The sequence below is a fragment of the Carassius carassius genome, chromosome 22 (genome assembly GCF_963082965.1).
Source record: "Carassius carassius chromosome 22, fCarCar2.1, whole genome shotgun sequence".
Taxonomy (NCBI): Eukaryota; Metazoa; Chordata; class Actinopteri; order Cypriniformes; family Cyprinidae; genus Carassius; species Carassius carassius.
Window position 1 is genome coordinate 25,240,782 of NC_081776.1, and position 20,712 is coordinate 25,261,493.

The 20,712-nt window shown below is 42.4% G+C and overlaps 1 protein-coding gene across 1 annotated transcript in view; it reads left to right on the forward strand.

Annotated features, from left to right (window-relative positions):
• Positions 1–20,712, forward strand: part of LOC132099254 (NACHT, LRR and PYD domains-containing protein 3-like) — a 95,732-nt gene that overhangs the window by 9,650 nt on the left and 65,370 nt on the right. Inside the window, exons 5-6 of the mRNA XM_059505693.1 lie at positions 542–715; positions 830–1,003. Of these exons, the coding sequence (XP_059361676.1) occupies positions 542–715; positions 830–1,003 (348 nt within the window). The remainder of the gene's footprint in view (positions 1–541; positions 716–829; positions 1,004–20,712) is intronic.

Here is a 20,712-nt window from a genome sequence, read left to right on the forward strand (position 1 = left end):
CCACATTAAAAAAATTACAACGATGTATACAAATATTCATTAGATCATGTTGTTAAAATACATCAGTTAGGATTAGAGGCAGTTTTAGGCGACAAAATATACAGTTTGTACAGTATAAAAACTGAAAATGAATGCAATTATTATCCAATAAAAAGCACTTCATGATATTTTCTGATTTTCCATGATCTAATCTAAAGTGAGTAATATTTATGGTAAATAAGTTGTTAATGAAGAATGTATGAATGTATCTAATTCTTTACATAAGAGCTAATTAAACAATAACACTTTGTTAATTACAGTGACAATGATGAACTCACTATTTGTATATAGTCTATTAATGTATTAACTAAAGTTTATAAATTACTAATGAACTACAGTAGTTTTAAAATGAATTATAAGTGCTTTGATATTCTATAATTATTATAAAATGTAACTATGTGAAGTCTAATTGCACTGTATTTAGCAAAAACATGCACTGCGTATTATACATTATATAAACTCATACATTCACATTAATATAACTGTTTTGTTCTTTACGCAGGCTATGTGGATGTATTCTCACTGCTCAATCCTGTGAGAGTTTGTCTTTAGCTCTACAATCCTCAAATTCCCATCTAAATGTGCTGGACCTGAGTAACAATGACCTGCAGGATTCAGGAGTGAAGCTTCTTTCTGAAGGATTGAAGAGTCCATACTCTAAGCTGAAGATATTGAGGTTTGAATTTGAAATACTTTATACTTGCAAAACAATGCAAAATAATTAATTACTAAAAAAAATCACACTGTTAAAATTAATTCTTTATGTAATTACTGAGTTCTTCTTGTTTAGAATTTCCATCTGTAACCTCACTGCTCAGTCTTGTGAGAATTTGTCATCAGCTCTACAATCCTCAAATTCACATTTAACTGAGCTGGACCTGAGTAACAATGACCTGCAGGATTCTGGAGTGAAGTTTCTATCTGATGGACTGAAGAGTCTAAACTGTCAGCTGGATATACTGAGGTAAATGGTTTACCATAAAATAATTATCAAAATGCTACCACAAATGTTACCATTTAGGCTCTCAATGGAATTCCAGAAATAGAGACGAAAACAACATTTGCAGGCATTTTGTTTCATATTTATGCAGATCTTTGTAGATGTGGATTTAAAGATTGAAATGGCCTGAAACAATTACTAACTTCAAAACTGCTGCATTTCTAAATATATTTCCTCTGACAGCACTGATCAAGCAAGCAGCACTATTTAGCAGCTGTGTGCAGAACCTTAGCATCTTAGCTAGGGTCCAAAATTAACCTTTTTGCATGTGTATGAGACATAATTCACCCCAAAAAGATACACTAAGGATTACCTCAGTTTTTGACTTTTGGATTTCCTCAGAAAAAAGAATGAGACGCTTTATCCAGTAGAGACAATAAACAATAAAAAGTTTTTTAATATATACTTGTATTAGGTTTCACATAAAGTTGGACTTTTTCCAAACTATAATTCCTGACTAAATGTATAATCAAGTGAAACATTATGAAGTTTCATTCACATAATTTAAATTTTCTACTGTCATAGTATCAGTGACCATAACAATAATGTTAATAATGTAGTTTATCATTTAGTTTATTTGAAAGCACATAATAACACTTTGGAAATGCTAGTTATGTGATGTTCAGTTATATATTTCAACATTACACAATACCTGTCAATACCAGTTTGCTAAAGCAGTCATTTATTTTTAATTTTAAGCAATAAAATATTTTTTCTATTTAAAATAACTACTTTCTATTTTAATATATTTTACAATTTAATTTATTCCTGTGATCAAAGCTACATTTTCAGCATCATTACTCCAAGTGTAACTATATACACTATACCATTCAAAATCTTGGAGTCATATATAGAAATTAAAAACTTTTATTTAGCACACACATGATGATAAATAAAAACGATTAATACGATAAATGTTACAATGCTGTTCTTTCAATTTATCAAAAAATTTTTTGAGTAGCAAATCAGAATATTACAAGGATTTCTGAAGGATTGTGTGACTGGAGTAATGATGCTGAAAGTCAGCTTTGATTGTTCCTAATAAACTGTTTAACTGCACTCGAAAGTGAATCTCAAATTATTTTGTGGTTTAATTAAATATATTCAAAATAAACTACAAACATAAAATTATATACATTTATTTTGTATACATATATTCTTTCTTGTAAGTCTTCCCTCTCAGTCACACACCTGACTGAAAGGCTCATTATGCAGCTCATTATGCGGGTCTTTGTCTTCTCAGATGTAATTTACAATAAAAATCATGATAGTTGACACCTACTCGCATATGACTTTTACAAACAAAAAGTGTCTTAGAAAATGTAAATTAATCTGTTGTTTTCTGTGAGTGAGTAAACAAGATGATTTTCGCATCATTTTGAATTAAAAATCTTAGGCTACAAGCTTAAAGTCTTGTGAACAAATGTTCTGTATATGTTTTATGACCTTATTTCAGTGACTTAAAATTTTTAGATTTTCACTAACCATGCATAAACATAGTTTTCTCAAAAACACAATCATGTACTTACATGCTATATGTTCTATATTATTGTAGCCCAGTTTGTACTGAATACAGTGTTTTCAGACTTTAGCCATGAATATATTTATAAGCAACTGAAAAAAGTACAAAAATCATAGTGGTGGAAATTATGATTCTTTCAAGAGATTTGTTCAGTTTCAGTTTGTTCACCAAAATGATTCGTTCAGAATCGTTCACTGATTCGTTCAGTGATCATTTCTTCGTATTACACAAAATATGGCAGCAGGTGGCAAAAAAAGAGTGTATTATGTGTTATGTCTTAAGTCAACGAACGTATTGACTTGTTACAAAAACTGATCTGGCTTTATAAAAATGTGTGCATAATCGCATTCAATATATAAAGTCTAATTAAGTTGTTCAGATGAACAAAGCACAAGGTTTTCTTGCCTAATTAGCATTTTAATTGTTTGGTCAGACAGTTTGTATATTATATATTCACATTCATAAATCGGGGATTAAACGTGGAGTTGCTAAATATCAAAACAAGTGTATGTGCACAGTACCTGTAACTGCGCTTTGCATTTTGCGAGATTGACATGCTAAATGGCAGACTAACGCGGTTTACTCTCATTCATTTCGTTCACGAACAAGATAAGCTATGTACCAGTTCATTTAATTCACAAACGACATGTATCAGTTCATTCAGCTCATTCACGAACGACATGTGTACCAGTTCAGTCATTTAAGATCTTTAGATCTAGTTCAGACTCATATGAAACTCGTTCATTGAAGGGCGTATTCGTTCACTACATTCAACAAATCACATACTCTGTCGCATTCTCATACTCGAAGGCTATTGGCTCGAGGTTGAGTAATTCTTTGATAGGATGAAATGGTTGTTACCCAGTTCACTGAGCTGCGCATGTGCTGCTTATAGCGCCATGCTGCTGTGGAGGGAGGAACTTCACTGAATGAGATGGATTGCGTGAGTCAGAGGATTGCGTGAACGAGAATGATTCGTTCACCTAAAAGATTCGTTCAAATAGAACGATTCGTTCACGAATGACACATCACTAAAAAGTCAAGGCATGTCAAAATTTTTCCAGGCCCCCAAAACCCCATAGACTTCAAGATGTCGGGGTCAGCATCAGCAAAGGTACTACTACATAACTCTTGTGGTAGGTGTGTTGTTACGACATGATTGTGTGGAGAATTTTCCCTGTAAAAAGCAGAATTTCAAACATAATTGTGTGTAACACAATAGGGATTTTGTACACGATACAGAGTGTGTATGAGCAGTATGAGCAGTTTGTGGATCGTACTTGTGGGGATTATTTTCGTTATTGTGAAGCCGTCATACTGCTTCCTGTGAAAGAATAAGTTTAAAGTTTTACCACCTTCCCTAGATAACACAAGGTATGCAGGATTTTATCTAATGATAAGCACATCATTTTGTAAGACTCATCAGACCAAACAATCACTGGAATGCACGATACACATGAGCAGTTTTCAAATGCATGCAGTAGCTGTTTTTAACATCTTTAATAAACTTACCATGAGGGTCATATTATGTGTCTGTTTAATCCTCTTTGGATTACTTGCGGGTTCTTCCTCTGTCCTCTGCAGCATTTTCTAATTGTCTCTCAAGTGCCTCGAGATGCTGTATAGTTGTTGAGCTTTGTAAATGGAATCCAGTTTGGAACTTACATGCTGCGCTAAAGCATTCCGTCTGTCAATCATTTGCATTAGCAAGTCATTTGTGCTGGCTGGACTCTTGACCTGTTGGTCAACTTTACCCAGCAGAGTAGAAACTCAGATTTTGTCTGCATGCCATTATAACAATTATCAAAGCAATGTACAAATTATATTTGTGTGGACAATACTATTTACTTCAATTCAACTTTAATTATATAGCGCTTTTTGTGATACAAATCATTGCAAAGCAACTTTTCAGAAAATTAAGTTTAGCTTATCAGTGGTGACTGTCAGTTTATGTGCATATGACAGAAATTTTCAGAAAAATTAATACAAGACTTAGTCAACCAGACGATGAACACTATTACCAGCAATTATTATATGATGCAATTCCACTTGTAGCAATATTTGTTAGTTCTGTATGTTTTTTCAGGGATAGCATCATCTGAGGTCCTCTGAGGGGTTGGCATCATGTCTTCTCAGGTGTTCTGGATCCAGCCTGGAGCTTGTGTAAATTCTCTGGCAAAACAGAGAAACAAATAGAGACATAATTAGCGTAGCTGCTGTTCCAACCAAGTAAAATTAATTTGTTTAACCCAAGCTAAAGAATAATAATGCACATTTGATCAGATACAACTGGAGTCACAAATTATGATATACATTTGATATGATATATGATAAACCATTTAGGGCCTTATAGGTAATTAATGATAATTTGTAACTGTGGCAGGGGGGGCGTGGTTTAGCAAAGTCTGCAGCGGGAGAGAGAATCAGGAGACGAGCGGTAAGTGAGTGGTTTGGGAAAAAATTATCATCACCGGTTTCTTGTTCCAGTAATTGGTGTGGAGAGAGTATAAAACGCCAGGAGAGACGGAAGCAAGCGAGAGAGAGACTGACTGCTGACCCGAACCGGAAACCGGAAGGAGTAAACCGAAAGTGCTCTGCCAATGTGTCAGAATAGAAGTCACCATTTGGTGTTTGCAAAGCTTTATTTATTTTTGTTATTAATAAATACTTCAGCAGTCCAGCCGACCCCTTTGTCCTCTTCCATGCCGCACACGAACTTACTACACTGGTGCCGAAACCCGGGAAGGAAGAAGGACCGCCGCCGCCATGCAAAGCCCGTCCTCCATGCCGCTTGCGGATATCATCGCTTCCCTTGCGGTCCTGCACCGCGAACAACACCAGGCCCTGCTGGACCTGAGGTCCGATCAGTAGAGACGCTTCCAGGCCATCGTTCAGGCCCAGCAGGAGGACCGCGAGAGGTTCCGGAGCTGGATTGATCAGGAGGTTCGCGCCAAGGCCGCCGGGCCGCCCGCCGCCCCCATGCACCTGCCACTTCACAAGATGGGGCCCCAGGACAATCCGGAGGCCTTCCTGGAGCTGTTTGAAAAGTCGGCGGAGGCCTGCGGGTGGCCCCGCGAGCAGTGGCCGGTGCGCCTCATTCCACTGCTCTCCGGCGAGGCCCAGGTGGCCGCGCAATAATTTCCGGTGGCGAACCTCCTGGTCTTCTTTTGGGAACGAATTGGCCTGCGTTTATGGTTTTATTGGGGTCGTTATGTGCGGATGCCTCTTGGGGAAGTAAGGCACGGAAGGAGACCGCACGGGTACAGGTGGGAGAAACTGAGCCAGGACCGCTGGGGTCTGCTTCAGGGGAACCGAATGAAATCGGGAGACTGATTCTCTCGGAGCGTGATGACTTTCCCCTGGAGCAGTCTCAGGATGAGACATTAAAGCATGCATTTCAACAGGTCTGCTCCATCGATGGCCAGCCTCTCCAACCTGCCCTCCCGCTCACCTATCCGTATTTTGCCACTTCAAAAGACCGGTTGTATCGAGTGACCCAAGACGCTCAGACAAAAGTGAATACAACCCAATTGTTAATTCCGAAGAGCAGCAGGGAAATGCTTTTCCATGCGGCTCATTCTAACCCTATTGCAAGCCATTTGGGACAGGCAGCAACACTAAATCGCCTCATGACCCGTTTCTTTTGGCCGGGCATTCATGACAACATGCGCAGGTGGTGCGCGTCTTGTCCGGAATGTCAGTTGCTGAACCCACCGGCCGCCCCAAAAGCGCCTTTGCGCCCTCTTCCCTTAATGCAGGTCCCCTTCGAGAGAATTGGTATGGACCTCATCGGGCCATTAGAGCGATCGGCACGAGGACATCGCTTTGCATTAGTCATAGTTGATTATGCAACACGATATCCTGAAGCAGTGGCCCTCTGCAACATTTCCGCTAACAGCCCCGGGGGGTGCTCGACGTACTGAGAGAAACTTGGGAGGAGGGTCCATCTCAGGGCAAAAATGAAATTCAGTATGTGCTGGACTTGAGAACAAAACTCCACACCTTGGGGCGGCTATCAATGGAGAATTTGTTACAAGCCCAGGACCGCCAGCTGTATAGCAGGGGAACTAGGTTACGCAAATTTGCACCGGGAGAGAAAGTACTTGTATTACTCCCAACGTTGAGTTCTAAATTAATGGCTACATGGCAGGGACCGTTTGAGGTCGCACGACAAGTCGGAGATCTCGATTATGAGGTAATACGGTCCGATAGGAACGGGTCCCGTCAGATCTACCACCTCAACCTCCTTAAAAAATGGAATGAGGCAGAATCAGTGATGTTGGCAACGGTGATTGGGGGGGGGGGATGATCTCGGACCAGAGGCGAATTTCAAACCACAATCCCTCGCCCTGGCTCCAGGTGGAGATCACCTCTCGCCGTCCCAACTCACTGATTTAACGAAATTACAGGCAGAGTTTGCCAACGTCTTCTTGCCCCTACCGGGCCGTACTAACCTGATTCAGCACCATATCGAGACCGAGCCGGGCGTGGTAGTTCGCAGCCGGCCGTATCGCTTACCTGAGCACAAGAAAAAAGTAGTTCAGGCTGAATTAGGTGCTATGCTTGATATGGGGGTAATAGAAGAATCCAACAGTAACTGGGCGAGCCTGATAGTTTTAGTTCCGAAAATGGACTGCTCAGTCCGGTTCTGTGTGGATTATCGCAAGGTGAATGCTGTGTCGAAATTCGACTCGTATCCAATGCCGCGGGTTGACGAGTTGCTTGATCGGCTAGGCACGGCTCATTTTTATTCGACATTGGACTTAACAAAGGGCTATTGGCAGATCCCCTTGTCTCCATTATCCAGAGAAAAGACAGCTTTCACAATGCCGTTTGGATTACGCCAATTTGTTACCCTTCCGTTTGGCTTGTACGGGGCGCCTGCTACCTTTCAGCGCCTCATGGATAAGATTCTGCGGCCCCATGCTGCATATGCGGCTGCCTACCTGGATGATATCATTATATTTAGTAATGATTGGCAGCGGCATATGCAGCATCTGAGGGCTGTCCTGAGGTCGCTGAGGGGAGCGGGGCTCACGGCCAACCGAAAGAAGTGTGCGATTGGGCGTGTGGTAAGGTATCTGTGCTTCCACTTGGGGCATGGACAGGTGCGTCCCCAAATTGATAAGACAGCCGCTATTGCGACCTGCCCACGTCCCAAGACCAAAAAGGAGGTAAGGCAGTTCTTGGGGCTGGTGGGATATTATAGACGGTTTATTCCTAATTATTCGGACCTCACCAGCCCTTTGACTGACCTTACTAAAAAGGAGGTGCCAGATACGGTCCAGTGGACGGAGCCGTGTCAGCAGGCCTTTACCCAGGTCAAGGCTGCTCTGTGTGGTGGGCCGTTGTTACACTCTCCTGATTTTTCTCTCCCTTTTCTGTTGCAGACAGACGCGTCGGACAGGGGGCTGGGGGCAGTCCTGTCCCAGGAGATAGAGGGGGAGGAACGGCCGGTGCTGTACATTAGCCGGAAGCTCTCGACGAGAGAGGCTAAGTACAGCACCATAGAGAAAGAGTGCCTTGCCATCAGATGGTCCATCCTCACCCTCCGCTATTATCTCCTGGGACGAAAGTTCACCCTCTGTTCGGACCACGCTCCGCTGCAGTGGCTCCACCGCATGAAGGATACAAACGCGCGGATCACTTGTTGGTATCTAGCTCTTCAGCCTTTTAAGTTCAAGGTGGTCCACAGGCTGGGTGTTCAGATGGCAGTGGCTGACTTCCTCTCCAGAAATGGGGGGGGGGGGGGCTGCAGGCCGGATGGCTCCCCGGCCTGAGTCGGGCGGTGGGGGTATGTGGCGGGGGGGCGTGGTTTAGCGAAGTCTACAGCAGGAGAGAGAATCAGGAGACGAGCGGTAAGTGAGTGGTTTGGGCAAAAATTATCATCACCTGTTTCTTGTTCCAGTAATTGGCTTGGAGACAGTATACAACGCCAGGAGAGATGGAAGCAAGCGAGAGAGAGACGGATTGCTGAACTGAAACGGAAACCAGAAGGAGTAAACCGAAAGTGCTCTGCCAACGTGTCAGAATAGAAGTCACCATTTAGTGTTTGCAAAGCTTTATTTATTTTTGTTATTAATAAATACGTCAGCAGTCCAGCCGACCCCTTTGTCCTCGTCCTTGCCGCACATGAACTTACTACAGTAACTGATAGGGAACTTAATATACACATCAAGATAAGATTGTTCCCTTTCAAGGGAACTTCGAACTGCATCCTCTAGGGGTCACTATGGGAAACACCTCATCTTGACCTATGTCTGAATCAGTGTTGTAGTCAAGTCACCAACTGTCGAGTCCGAGTCGAGTCTCGAGTCCCAGTGTTCGAGTCCGAGTCCAAGTCCGAGTCACCAAAGAAGAGTCCGAGTCGAGTCTCGAGTCCCGTATTGGAAAAGTTTTTAAGATTTTTGAGGAAACAATAGCAACCGAGTTGGTAGGCATTGAAGTCCATTATATGAAGAAAACATCCTGAAATGTTTTCCTTAAAAAACATAATTTAAGAAAAAACGCCATGGATATCCTGGATGGCATTGGGAGGAGTAAATGATTAGGAAATTTTCATTTTTGTGTGAACTAATCCTTTAACACTTTATTACAGAAATACACTAGGCGGAAACGTGCATTTTACAGGACACTGTATTTTAAAGATACTTAAAACATAAAAATCTAAATGATATGCCGAGAGAGAGAGAGAGAGAGAGAGAGTGTGTGTATGTGTGTGTGTGTGTGTGTGTGAGAGAGAGAGAAAGAGAGAGAGAGAGAGAGAGAGCGTTTGTGTGTGAGTGACCGAGTGATTTAGCGTGAGTGCGTTTGTATGTGTTCAAGTGAATGTGTGTGTGTGTGTGTGTGTGACGGCACGCGACTGGTCAGAAAGCAACATGTAACGATAAGGAGCATTCACATATTGCGTCTTTTGTGTGCTCAAGTTCGTTATTTCCAATGTAGGCACGCGGTATGCGCGCTCGTAATGGAAGTGATGTTCTAGTTTATTCCAGGCGCGTACGTACCGCATCGAGTTGACTTCCGGTGGCGCTGCTCTGTAGCGACTCGGGCAAGTGCTGCCGTTGCTTTTAAGTTTTAAGTGTTTTAAAAGTGTTTTTATTTGTTGACAACAGCAAGTTTTATTTTACGGAGAATTTCTGAACTACGATAGTACCCTTAAACAACAATGGCATCAGGCCTCCTTATTATACTTTTAGTTTTGATTTTTATCAGCGAACACTTAATCCCCTGTTCTGCCATAACTGTGCCGTGGGAACACAAACTAAGCCATGGTTACTCCAGAGAAACTTTGCTGTCCCTCCGACCACTCCAATCAACAGCACTGGATAACTTGCCAGCAGCCATCCGAGCAACACAGACTGGCACATGGCTTAAACCCCAGCGAGGAAGACGAGGAGGCGTCAGGGAACGTCTCCGTCGGCGTACCAACAAACCACCGCTGCCGTCCATAATCCTTAGCAACGTGCGATCGCTGACACCCAAGATGGATGAGCTTCGTATTAATCAAAGGAGCTGCTTTGAGTACCGGGAATCTAACCTTATGGTGTTCACAGAGATGTGGCTTCACCAAGGAGGTGAAGCCTATATACGCTCCGACACGTCCGGGAAAAGGAAGGGAGGAGGAACTTGCATGTACGTGAGTGACAAATGGTGCAAACAACACACAGTGAGAGAGACTATATGTAGCCCCGATGTCGAACTGCTCTGTGTATCTATGAGACCTCACTACTTACCAAGGGAGTTTGGCAATGTTATTATAGCTGCTGTTTATGTTCCACCCAGCGCCAATGCAGGCAGAGCCGCCGCGCGCATAGCAGAGTGCGCACATGAGCAATTGCAGCGCTCACCCGGGGCGCCTATTTTCTTTTTGGGTGACTTCAACCATTGCAAACTGGAGAGTGCGCTGCCTGGTTTCCAACAATATGTAAAATGTGACACGAGAAATAATAAGATATTAGATAAATGCTATGGAAATATAAAGGGGGGATATTCAGTAAAGCCGAAACCCCCTATTGCCAACTCAGACCATAATACACTACATTTAATACCGTCCTACAAATCTGTATTCAAGTCAAGTAAACCTGAACATAAATCTGTGTATGTGTGGTCAGACGAAGCTATTGAGACACTAAAAGGATGCTTCCTGTGTACAGACTGGTCGATTTTTCATTCACTGGAGCTTGACGAGGCTACTAACACTATAACAGACTACATAGGATTTTGTGTTGACAATGTGGTGGCAAAAAAGGACATTGTAGTGTACCCCAACAACAAATCGTACATCACAAAAGAAATTAAAGACTGCATAAATAGGAAAAAAAAAGCTTTCAGAAACAAAGACCGAGGGGGATTGTCAGTGGTCCAAAAAGAACCAAAACAACTCCAAAACAAAACTTTCAAAAATCAAATACCAAAAAACTTTGGGACACAATGAAATCAGTGATTAATATGAACCCTTCAAAACAACAAATTATTACACAGGATGACCAATACAAATCAAATGAGCTGAATGATTTTTTCCTGCGATTTGATTCCAAAAACTTCTCCCAGGAACGTGACAGTGTTCTGCAGTCTCTACCTGCTACTGATAATACATGTTATCTGGAAGTGGATCCATCTAGCATCCAACGACTGTTCAGTAAAGTACACAGAGGCAAAGCCACAGGCCCTGATGGCCTTCCAGCATTTCTGCTTAAAAGCTGTGAAGGGTTGTGTTGTGTCACCAATACTATTCACATTGTACACAAATGACTGTAGAAATGTACACTCTAACAACTATATACTGAAATTTGCAGATGATACCGCGATTCTGAGCCTTTTGTACAAGGACATAGACCCCTCTATGTACCAAAACGAAATAGATACATTTGTTAATTGGTGTGATAGTAACCATCTAATTTTAAACATTCAAAAAACTAAGGAGATGGTCTTCGATCCAAGGCAAGTTAATGATCATGAGCCCGTGGTCATCAAAAACCAGGAAGTAACTCAGGTGTCCTCGTACAAATATTTAGGTGTTCACTTCGATAGTCTTATTTGCTGGAATACACACGTTGACAATCTGTGCAACAAATTGCAGCAAAGGCTTTACTTTTTAAGACGTTTAAGATTGTACGGTGTGAGTAGTCAGATCATGATGATATTCTACCGAGCAATCTTAGAGAGTGTAATCCGATACGGAATCAGCGCATGGTTTGGCAACTTAACAATTAAGCTAAAAAATAAGCTTGCCAACATGCACAAAACAGCAATGAAAATAATAGGGAGGAGAGACTATGACACTATACAAATCCTATATGATCAGGCAATTATGAAACAGGCTATAAAAATTCAATCAGATTCTCAACATCCTCTCTTCCCTGAATATGAAAGTCTGCCATCGGGAAGAAGACTCCATGTACCAAAATGTAAATCTAATCGCCTAAAATTATCATTTGTGCCAGCCTCCATTAAGCTGCTGAATAATGTGAAATAGAACTGTGTATATTAATAAATACGTAAGCACTTTAGCACTTTAAATACGACCTCATGTAATAGGGCAGTAAAGCAATAAATTATAGCACTTTAACTTATGTACACTATTGCGCAAACTCTAGCAATAACTACACTAGTATTTTAATAGGTCAACAATGTTCTTTTATTCTCTGTGTATTCTGTCAATGTGTTTTATGATGTGTAATGTCTTTTTGTGATGTTTTTTATGAAGCAACTCTGCACTGTGCCCAAGCAAAATTTCCCCTTGGGGACAATAAAGTTAACCTGAACCTGAGTTAAAAACATCTCAACTTTTCAGAATGCCGCAAGCGCACCGCGGGTCATGTGAAAAGAACTAACCAATCAGCTTCATCCTTTCCCGCAAGTGCCCGAGTGCTTTGGAAAAAAAGTAAAGTGAGTGACGTCAGTGAGTGTGTTGTCAAGCAAAGAGAGCGAGCGGTAGCAGTGTCTGTGAGGGAAAAGAATAGATCCCGGCTGGTCTTGGGCACGAAACAGGAAAAGTGTAACACCTTATATAATTTTTTTAATAACATTTTTTGTCAAAAACAACGTGATGAATGCTCAAGTCCGATTTTATATATCCTCCAGTCTGAGTCCAAGTACGAGTCATCAGTCCGCGAGTCCAAGTCGAGTCACGAGTCCAGAGAATGGAGTGTCAAATTGGACTTGAGTCCAAAGAATAGTGACTCGAGTCGGACTCGAGTCCGAGTCCAGGACTCGAGTACTCCATCACTGGTCTGAATCATAAATAAATGAAAAAACACCAACAACATGTTTGCCGGCAACAGCTCATGAAGTCACTACTAGTGCAACTATAGTATAAATAGGCACCAGGAGAACACGTCATTCTCTTCTTCGTTTTGTTTGAAGTGTACAGCATTTAGGAATGCATGTTTCTCGTCAGAGGTTTTGCTCTATTACCTACAGTTCACACGGCTCGCGTATTGTGGGTGTGTGTGTGTGTGTAGTGAAGAGCAAGTGCAGGTGCATTCAGCTGTCCTGTGCTTATTGTGAACCATTTGCAGGATTACTTAGGGGATGAGTAATTCACCATTTATCTGAAGTTTGTAGACAACATTTGCATGAGTGCTTTCATCTCTTGCGGGAATAGCGACGCTGTGGTAATCTACCGAGTGGGTGGAGTGTGTTTAGCTCCTGAGCTTGCCTCTCCCGTTTGGTTCGGCACCAACTGCAATGCTTAGGAAGCTGGAAGTCAAAGTCAAAGTCACCTTTATTTATATAGCGCTTTAAACAAAATACATTGCGTCAAAGCAACTGAACAACATTATTTAGGAAAACAGTGTCAATAATGAAAAAATGATAGTTAAAGGCAGTTCATCATTGAATTCAGTTATGTCATCTCTGTTCAATTAAATAGTGTCTGTGCATTTATTTGCAATCAAGTCAACGATATCGCTGTAGATGAAGTGTCCCCAACTAAGCAAGCCAGAGGCGACAGCGGCAAGGAACCGAAACTCCATCGGTGACAGAATGGAAAAAAAAACCTTGGCAGAAACCAGGCTCAGTTGGGGGGCCAGTTCTCCTCTGACCAGACGAAACCAGTAGTTCAATTCCAGGCTGCAGCAAAGTCAGATTGTGCAGAAGAATCATCTGTTTCCTGTGGTCTTGTCCTGGTGCTCCTTTGAGACAAGGTCTTTACAGGGGATCTGTATCTGGGGCTCTAGTTGTCCTGGTCTCCGCTGTCTTTAAGGGATGTAGAGGTCCTTTCTAGGTGCTGATCCAGCATCTGGTCTGGATACGTACTGGATCCGGGTGACTGCAGTGACCCTCTGATCTGGACACAGACTGGATCTGGTGGCCACGGTGACCTCGGAACAAGAGAGAAACAGACAAATATTAGCGTAGATGCCATTCTTCTAATGATGTAGCAAGTACATAGGGTGTTATGGGAAGTGTTTCCGGTTCCGGTTTACCTAATTAATGCAGCCTAAAAATCCTTTAACGGATTTGGATAATAAAAGCATATTAGTATGTTATGTGTATGCCAGGTTAAAGAGATGGGTCTTTAATCTAGATTTAAACTGCAAGAGTGGGTCTGCCTCCCGAACAATGTTAGGTAGGTTATTCCAGAGTTTAGGCGCCAAATAGGAAAAGGATCTGCCGCCCGCAGTTGATTTTGATATTCTAGGTATTATCAAATTGCCTGAGTTTTGAGAACGTAGCGGACGTAGAGGATTATAATGTAAAAGGAGCTCATTCAAATACTGAGGTGCTAAACCTCATATAAAAGGGCTTTATAGGTAATAAGCAATATTTTAAAATCTATACGATGCTTGATAGGGAGCCAGTGCAGTGTTGACAGGACCGGGCTAATATGGTCATACTTCCTGGTTCTAGTAAGAACTCTTGCTGCTGCATTTTGGACTAGCTGTAGTTTGTTTACTAAGCGTGCAGAACAACCACCCAATAAAGCATTACAATAATCTAACCTTGAGGTCATAAAAGCATGGATTAACATTTCTGCATTTGACATTGAGAGCATAGACCGTAATTTAGATATATTTTTGAGATGGAAAAATGCAGTTTTACAAATGCTAGAAACGTGGCTTTCTAATGAAAGATTGCGATCATCATCAGTTAGGAACCTAGGTGTGCTATTTGAAGAATTGACAGAGCAACCATCAAGTCTTAGACAGTGTTCTAGGTTATTACAAGAGGAGTTTTTAGGTCCTATAATTAACACCTCTGTTTTTTCAGAATTTAGCAGTAAGAAATTACTCGTCATCCAGTTTTTTATATCGACTATGCAATCCATTAGTTTTTCAAATTGGTGTGTTTCACCGGGCTGCGAAGAAATATAGAGTTGAGTATCATCAGCATAACAGTGAAAGCTAACACCATGTTTCCTGATGATATCTCCCAAGGGTAACATATAAAGCGTGAAGAGTAGCGGCCCTAGTACTGAGCCTTGAGGTACTCCATACTGCACTTGTGATCGATAGGATACATCTTCATTCACTGCTACGAACTGATGGCGGTCATATAAGTACTATTTAAACCATGCTAATGCACTTCCATTAATGCCAACAAAGTGTTCAAGTCTATGCAAAAGAATGTTGTGGTCAATTGTGTCAAACGCAGCACTAAGATCCAATAAAACTAATAGAGAGATACACCCACGATCAGATGATAAGAGCAGATCATTTGTAACTCTAAGGAGAGCAGTCTCAGAACTATGATACGGTCTAAATCCTTACTGGAAATCCTCACATATACCATTTTTCTCTTAGAAGGAATATAATTGTGAGGATACCACCTTTTCTAGTATCTTGGACAGAAAAGGGAGATTCGAGATTGGTCTATAATTAACTAGTTCTTTGGGGTCAAGCTGTGGTTTTTTGATGAGAGGCTTAATAACAGCCAGTTTGAAGGTTTTGGGGACATATCCTAATGACAATGAGGAATTAATAATAGTCAGAAGAGGATCTATGACTTCTGGAAGCACCTCTTTTAGGAGCTTAGATGGTATAGGGTCTAACATACATGTTGTTGGTTGGAAGTACACAAGCTAAGCTCTGTGCACTTTCTAAAATCCACATAAGTGGTAAGTGTGCACGCAAGTACCATAAGGCTTACGCACTCAGCTTCATTCCCTTTCTTCGAGTTTTTTAGACCTTGGTTTCTTGGGCTTCACTCAACCAGTGGTTCTTTTATTAATACACTTCAAGCTTTGCTTCCCTCAACATGCAGGGCTATTGTGAGTAGTATCTTAAAATCCATGTTATGGTAAGTGTGCCCGTGAAGTCATTGCTCACTTTCTAAAACCCACACTGTGGTAAGTTTGCATGCTAGTTCTCTGCGTTCTTTCTAATATCCTATATGGTGAAGGCTTTGTGCAGTTGCTTTGTGCCCTTTTTTTAGTTGGTAAAAGCCCCATTCATCTTGGGCGCCACTCCACCTATGTATCCTCGGATACCTATCTAAACAAGGTGTTGCTACTAGAGATCTGTTGAGACTCTCCTGTCCTGTCCTTCAGCAAGCTTATGTAGGAGCAAGTGGTAGCCCCTGTGTGACAGGCAAGACTTAGTATAAAATGTGAGGCTCTTTGCCATATCCCTTTAAAGGAATATTTCTTGATTACAAACCTTGAGCCGAGGCCCTAGCAGGTAAGTAGGGTATGTAGCCTAGGCCTTTGGCCATAAGGGATAATGTCATGGACAGCCGTCTAAGATCCCAGGGGCAACTCCCATGGAAATGGTAGAGTTGGTACTTACTGCTCACCTTGGTTCTGGCCTGCAATCCCCTCAGCATGGCTGCATGGGAATACTGTTCCCTAGAGGACGCAGTTCGAAGTTCACTTGAAAGGGATTGTTTCAGGATATGAATATAGGGAACGAGACACTGTGTCCTTTACATTCCTGCCATGTTTTGGACGCAAGCTTCAGATGAAGAAGTGAATGACATGTTCTCACAGTGCCTATTTATACTATAGTCGCACCAGTAGTCTCGTCATGGGCTGTCGCTGGCATGTTGTTGGTGTTTTTTCAATGAATGCTTCCGACACGAGTCACAATGAGGCGTTTCCCATAACGACCCCTACAGGACGCAGTGTCTCGTTCCCTACTCAGGGAACCATGTGTAAGGAAATTTAAGCTCTTTCGTTATAAAGAAGAATCAAATCTAAAGACTCAAATTGCTTTTACTCAACTGATTCCAAATTTAATTAGTTTATACTTTATCAATAGTTCATCCAGCGAACGTTAAAATCAGTGTATCTTTACAATTCTGTTTATATTACTTCATGGTCAATGAGAATACAAACAGAATGATAATTTATATGTTACGAGTAAGGTAGCACAGGATCTCGGCAAAGTTTAATCTTAAATTTAATTAAATAAATTATAACGTAATCATAATAAAATACACCAAACAATACAATACTTCATTATAAATGAAACAAGAATTAATCTAGCTACTCTATTACATGGATCTAAAACCTAATGAACATAAACATACACACACAGACACACACACAAACATACACACACACAGTTACTGAAGAGGATAACAGATTTGAATGAAGTCCCTGGAGTAGGTTATTCGTTAGATCGCAACAAGAAAATAAAAAAAGCAGAGATGAAAGTGACGTTATATACAGCCAAGTATGGTAACCCATACTCAGAATTCGTGCCCTGCATTTACCCATCCAAAGTGCACACACACAGCAGTGAACACTCACACACACACACACACACACACCATGAACACACACCCGGAGCAGCAGGCAGCCATTTATGCTGCTGCACCCGGGGAGCATTTGGGGGTTCGGTGCCTTGCTCAAGGGCACCTCAGTCGTGATATTACCTGCCTGAGACTCGAACCCACAACCCTAGGGTTAGGAGTCAAACTCTCTAACCACTGGGTTAGAGTTTGGACATTTGGATGACGTCTTTTGGAAAAACTCCTGGTCAAAAGATTCCTGGTCAAAGATTCTTGGCAGTAACAAAGTTGTGTTTTGAGTTCTGGATGACAAGAATGCTAGCAGCGTATTGAAGAAGGTAGTTCAAGCCATGGCAAAGACGGAAGTGCAGTGCACTAGTTCAGGCTTTGGGGTTTTATCCAAACGGATTTTGTCCATCCCACACCGCGATCTTCCCGTCGACTTGTTGCAATGCAGAGCATGCATTCCTTAACATGATGCTTCAACTTATCACATGGGAGAATATCTTTTTTTAGGCTTTTGTTTAATAACTTCTATAACGTGTTGTACAATACACACCATTAAAATACCATCTTTTCATTAATTTCACAGTCTAACAAAGATTGTGGCCATTCGTTCAACGATAAACTTTCCATATCTTACACACTTTTAATAGCATAGTTTAGCATAATCTGCTAAAGTTATAAAAGCCATACAACAATGGTTAACGTTGCACCGATTACCTTGAACACATCAAACGTGTATAAGACAGGAAACATATTATTTGTTAATGTAGTTTAATCTTCAGATTACTCAATGATTGTCTTTTGAGATTGTTTATTGAAAAGTTCATTTCATAGAAAGAGTCATGGGGCATGCTATAAGGATTCTTTGTGTTGAGGTCCATTAGCCGGCAGCCATATCACCCTGGAGCCCAAGACAGGTTTCCCACTAAAGCTAAGCAGGGGCTGAGCCTGGTCAGTACCTGGAATGGAGACCTCTTGGGAAAACTAGGTTGCTGCTGGAAGAGGTGCTAGTGAGGCCAGTAGGGGGTGCTCACCCTGTGTGGGTCCTAGCGCCCCAGTGTAGTGATGGGGACACTATACTGTCAACAAGCACCGTCCTTCGTCAACGAGATACTTCTTTATACACAGGGTCCTTGTATCTTGTGAAAAGAGTTAATGTCTTCATCTGTTTTAATTGGAAAACAACACAGCTGACAGGAAACCAACTTAGGATGGCGATGTCACATGATTAGCTCATGATTACTTTTTCTGATAGCGGGAGTTTGGAACAGAAGTCCTCTGTTGGGGAATCACTTTATCACTTCTTTTAAAACTGAGATAGGTTTTTAGAAATTCTTCTGATTGACAGGAAATGGATCCAGACAATCTGAGCATTGTTCCCCTTTAGTTAATTATTAATGATGTTCAGAGCGCAGATGGGAGAAAATAGGCTCTTTTAATTCCTTTGGCAGAAGTAGCCGCTTGTGCAGTTTGTTCTTGTGCTGGTGCTTGTTCACCGAGGTCCTACACATGGTTACATTAATAACCTGAGACGTTTTACAACTCAGAGGAATGTACCCTCATACTAATCAGTCCATGGTAATTATATCTATCTCCTTCTAGATATAACCACTTGAAAAATGTAGGGACATGTACCCAATTTTCCCCATCTCATAATTTTGCTTATGTATTGACAAACTCTTTTAAATTAACATTTTAGAATTGCATAATTTTGTTAACAGAGATCACAGGTATGCTATGTTTGGAATCTTTCTGTTGCACTTTTCCTTGCATTTTTTCAAGTCACTTAAATAAAGTAATAAAACACATACAGAACATCGCGGTTACGTACATAACCCTCGTTCCCTGATGGAGGGAACAGAGACGTTATGTTAAACGACATATGGGGTCTCACTTGGGAGGCCAATCATCTCTGAGTTTAAGAGAAAACGCCAATGAAAATTAGCTAGTGGATAACATACCTGAGCCACTCCCCGTGCCAACGGGTATAAAGGGCGACAGGTGCATCTACTCATTAGGTTTTACGCTGAGGAGCCAAGAACGTGTCCCGGCAACAGCGAACGGTTCAAGGTTGTGGCATGGGAACATAACGTCTCCGTTCCCTCCATCAGGGAGCGAGGGTTACGTACGTAACCGAGACGTTCCCTATCTGTCGGTCACTATGAGTTATGTTGAACGACATATGGGGTACTATGGAAAACGCCACTACCCGAACACCGTAATAACCCTGTGGCGCTGCAATTGTCGGCAAGCCATGGCGTGCCCCAAAAGCTATGCTTAAGGTCGTAACCTTCCCAAAGCCCCAGCGCAAATTCACTGACCTTGGTACCAAGGAGTCAAAGGGAGAGTACATCACTGCTGGAGAAGGTCACGCTGTTGCTCCGCCCACACAAAGTTAGTGGAAGGGATTTCAACGTTCGGTGAAAGATTGCTTCTAATCTTACCTATTTGTTCCTTCAGCTTGGCAAGACAATGGGGAAGCGAGCCTAGGAACAGGCCGCTACGGAGACCCGTAGGGAGGAAACATGTGGAGATACTGATATGGACTAACCCAGGGGGCAGTTCTACATATGGAAAGGATCTCTGAGGCAGGTCCTACCTTAGAGCAGGGATGGAACAGATGCCAGAAGAGACTGACAGAATGGGTCTGTCAAGGAAAGACACGGGTTTGCCAAGAGGGAAACCTTACCATGGAAAAAACACATATGGGATAACTTGTAGGGAACCAAGCCATTTGGACACCTAGCCCAGTACAGGGGCTGACCAGAGCTCCGGGCATGCTAACAGCAGTATTGGGCCTGGCGACAGACTGCTCCGCCAAGTCTGACCGCCGAGGGTGCTGGAGGATGCTCGACCAGGGTACACCAACTGGGGAACTCTACTGGGAGAAGAAAGGTGCTCGCATCCCGTGTTAGGGGGAATGGCACAGCAAGCGTGACACCCAGCCAGCCCTTCAAGCCAATTACCTATTACCCGACACACGGGAAGAAACTGGCTCTACATGAAGGTTGTAGAACCTCCCGAAGGTGTTAGGTGTCACCCAGCCCGCAGCTCGACAAATGTCTGCCAGAGCGGAAGAGGCCACACTCCACGTGGAGTGGTCCCTCACCCCTAGGGGGCACGGCTCGCCTTGGGAACGGTACGCCAAGGCGATGGCATCCACGATCCAGTGGGCCAACCTCTGCTTGGAGACAGCCTTCCCCTTCTGCTGACCTCCAAAGGCTTCTTCTGAAGCTTTGGGTGCCGACCAAGGCTGGATCTGCCTCCTCCAGGGCCAGCGCTTGCAGGTTCACCACCTGTTCTCGGAAGGGAGTGGTGGGAGACTTGGGCATGTATCCAGCCTGGGGTCTCAGGACAACGTGAGAGTAGGCCGGCCCGAACACAAGGCACTCTTCACTTACTGAAAGTGCTTGGAGGTCCCGACCCTCTGATGGAAGTGAGCGCGACCAGGAGCACTGTCTTGAGA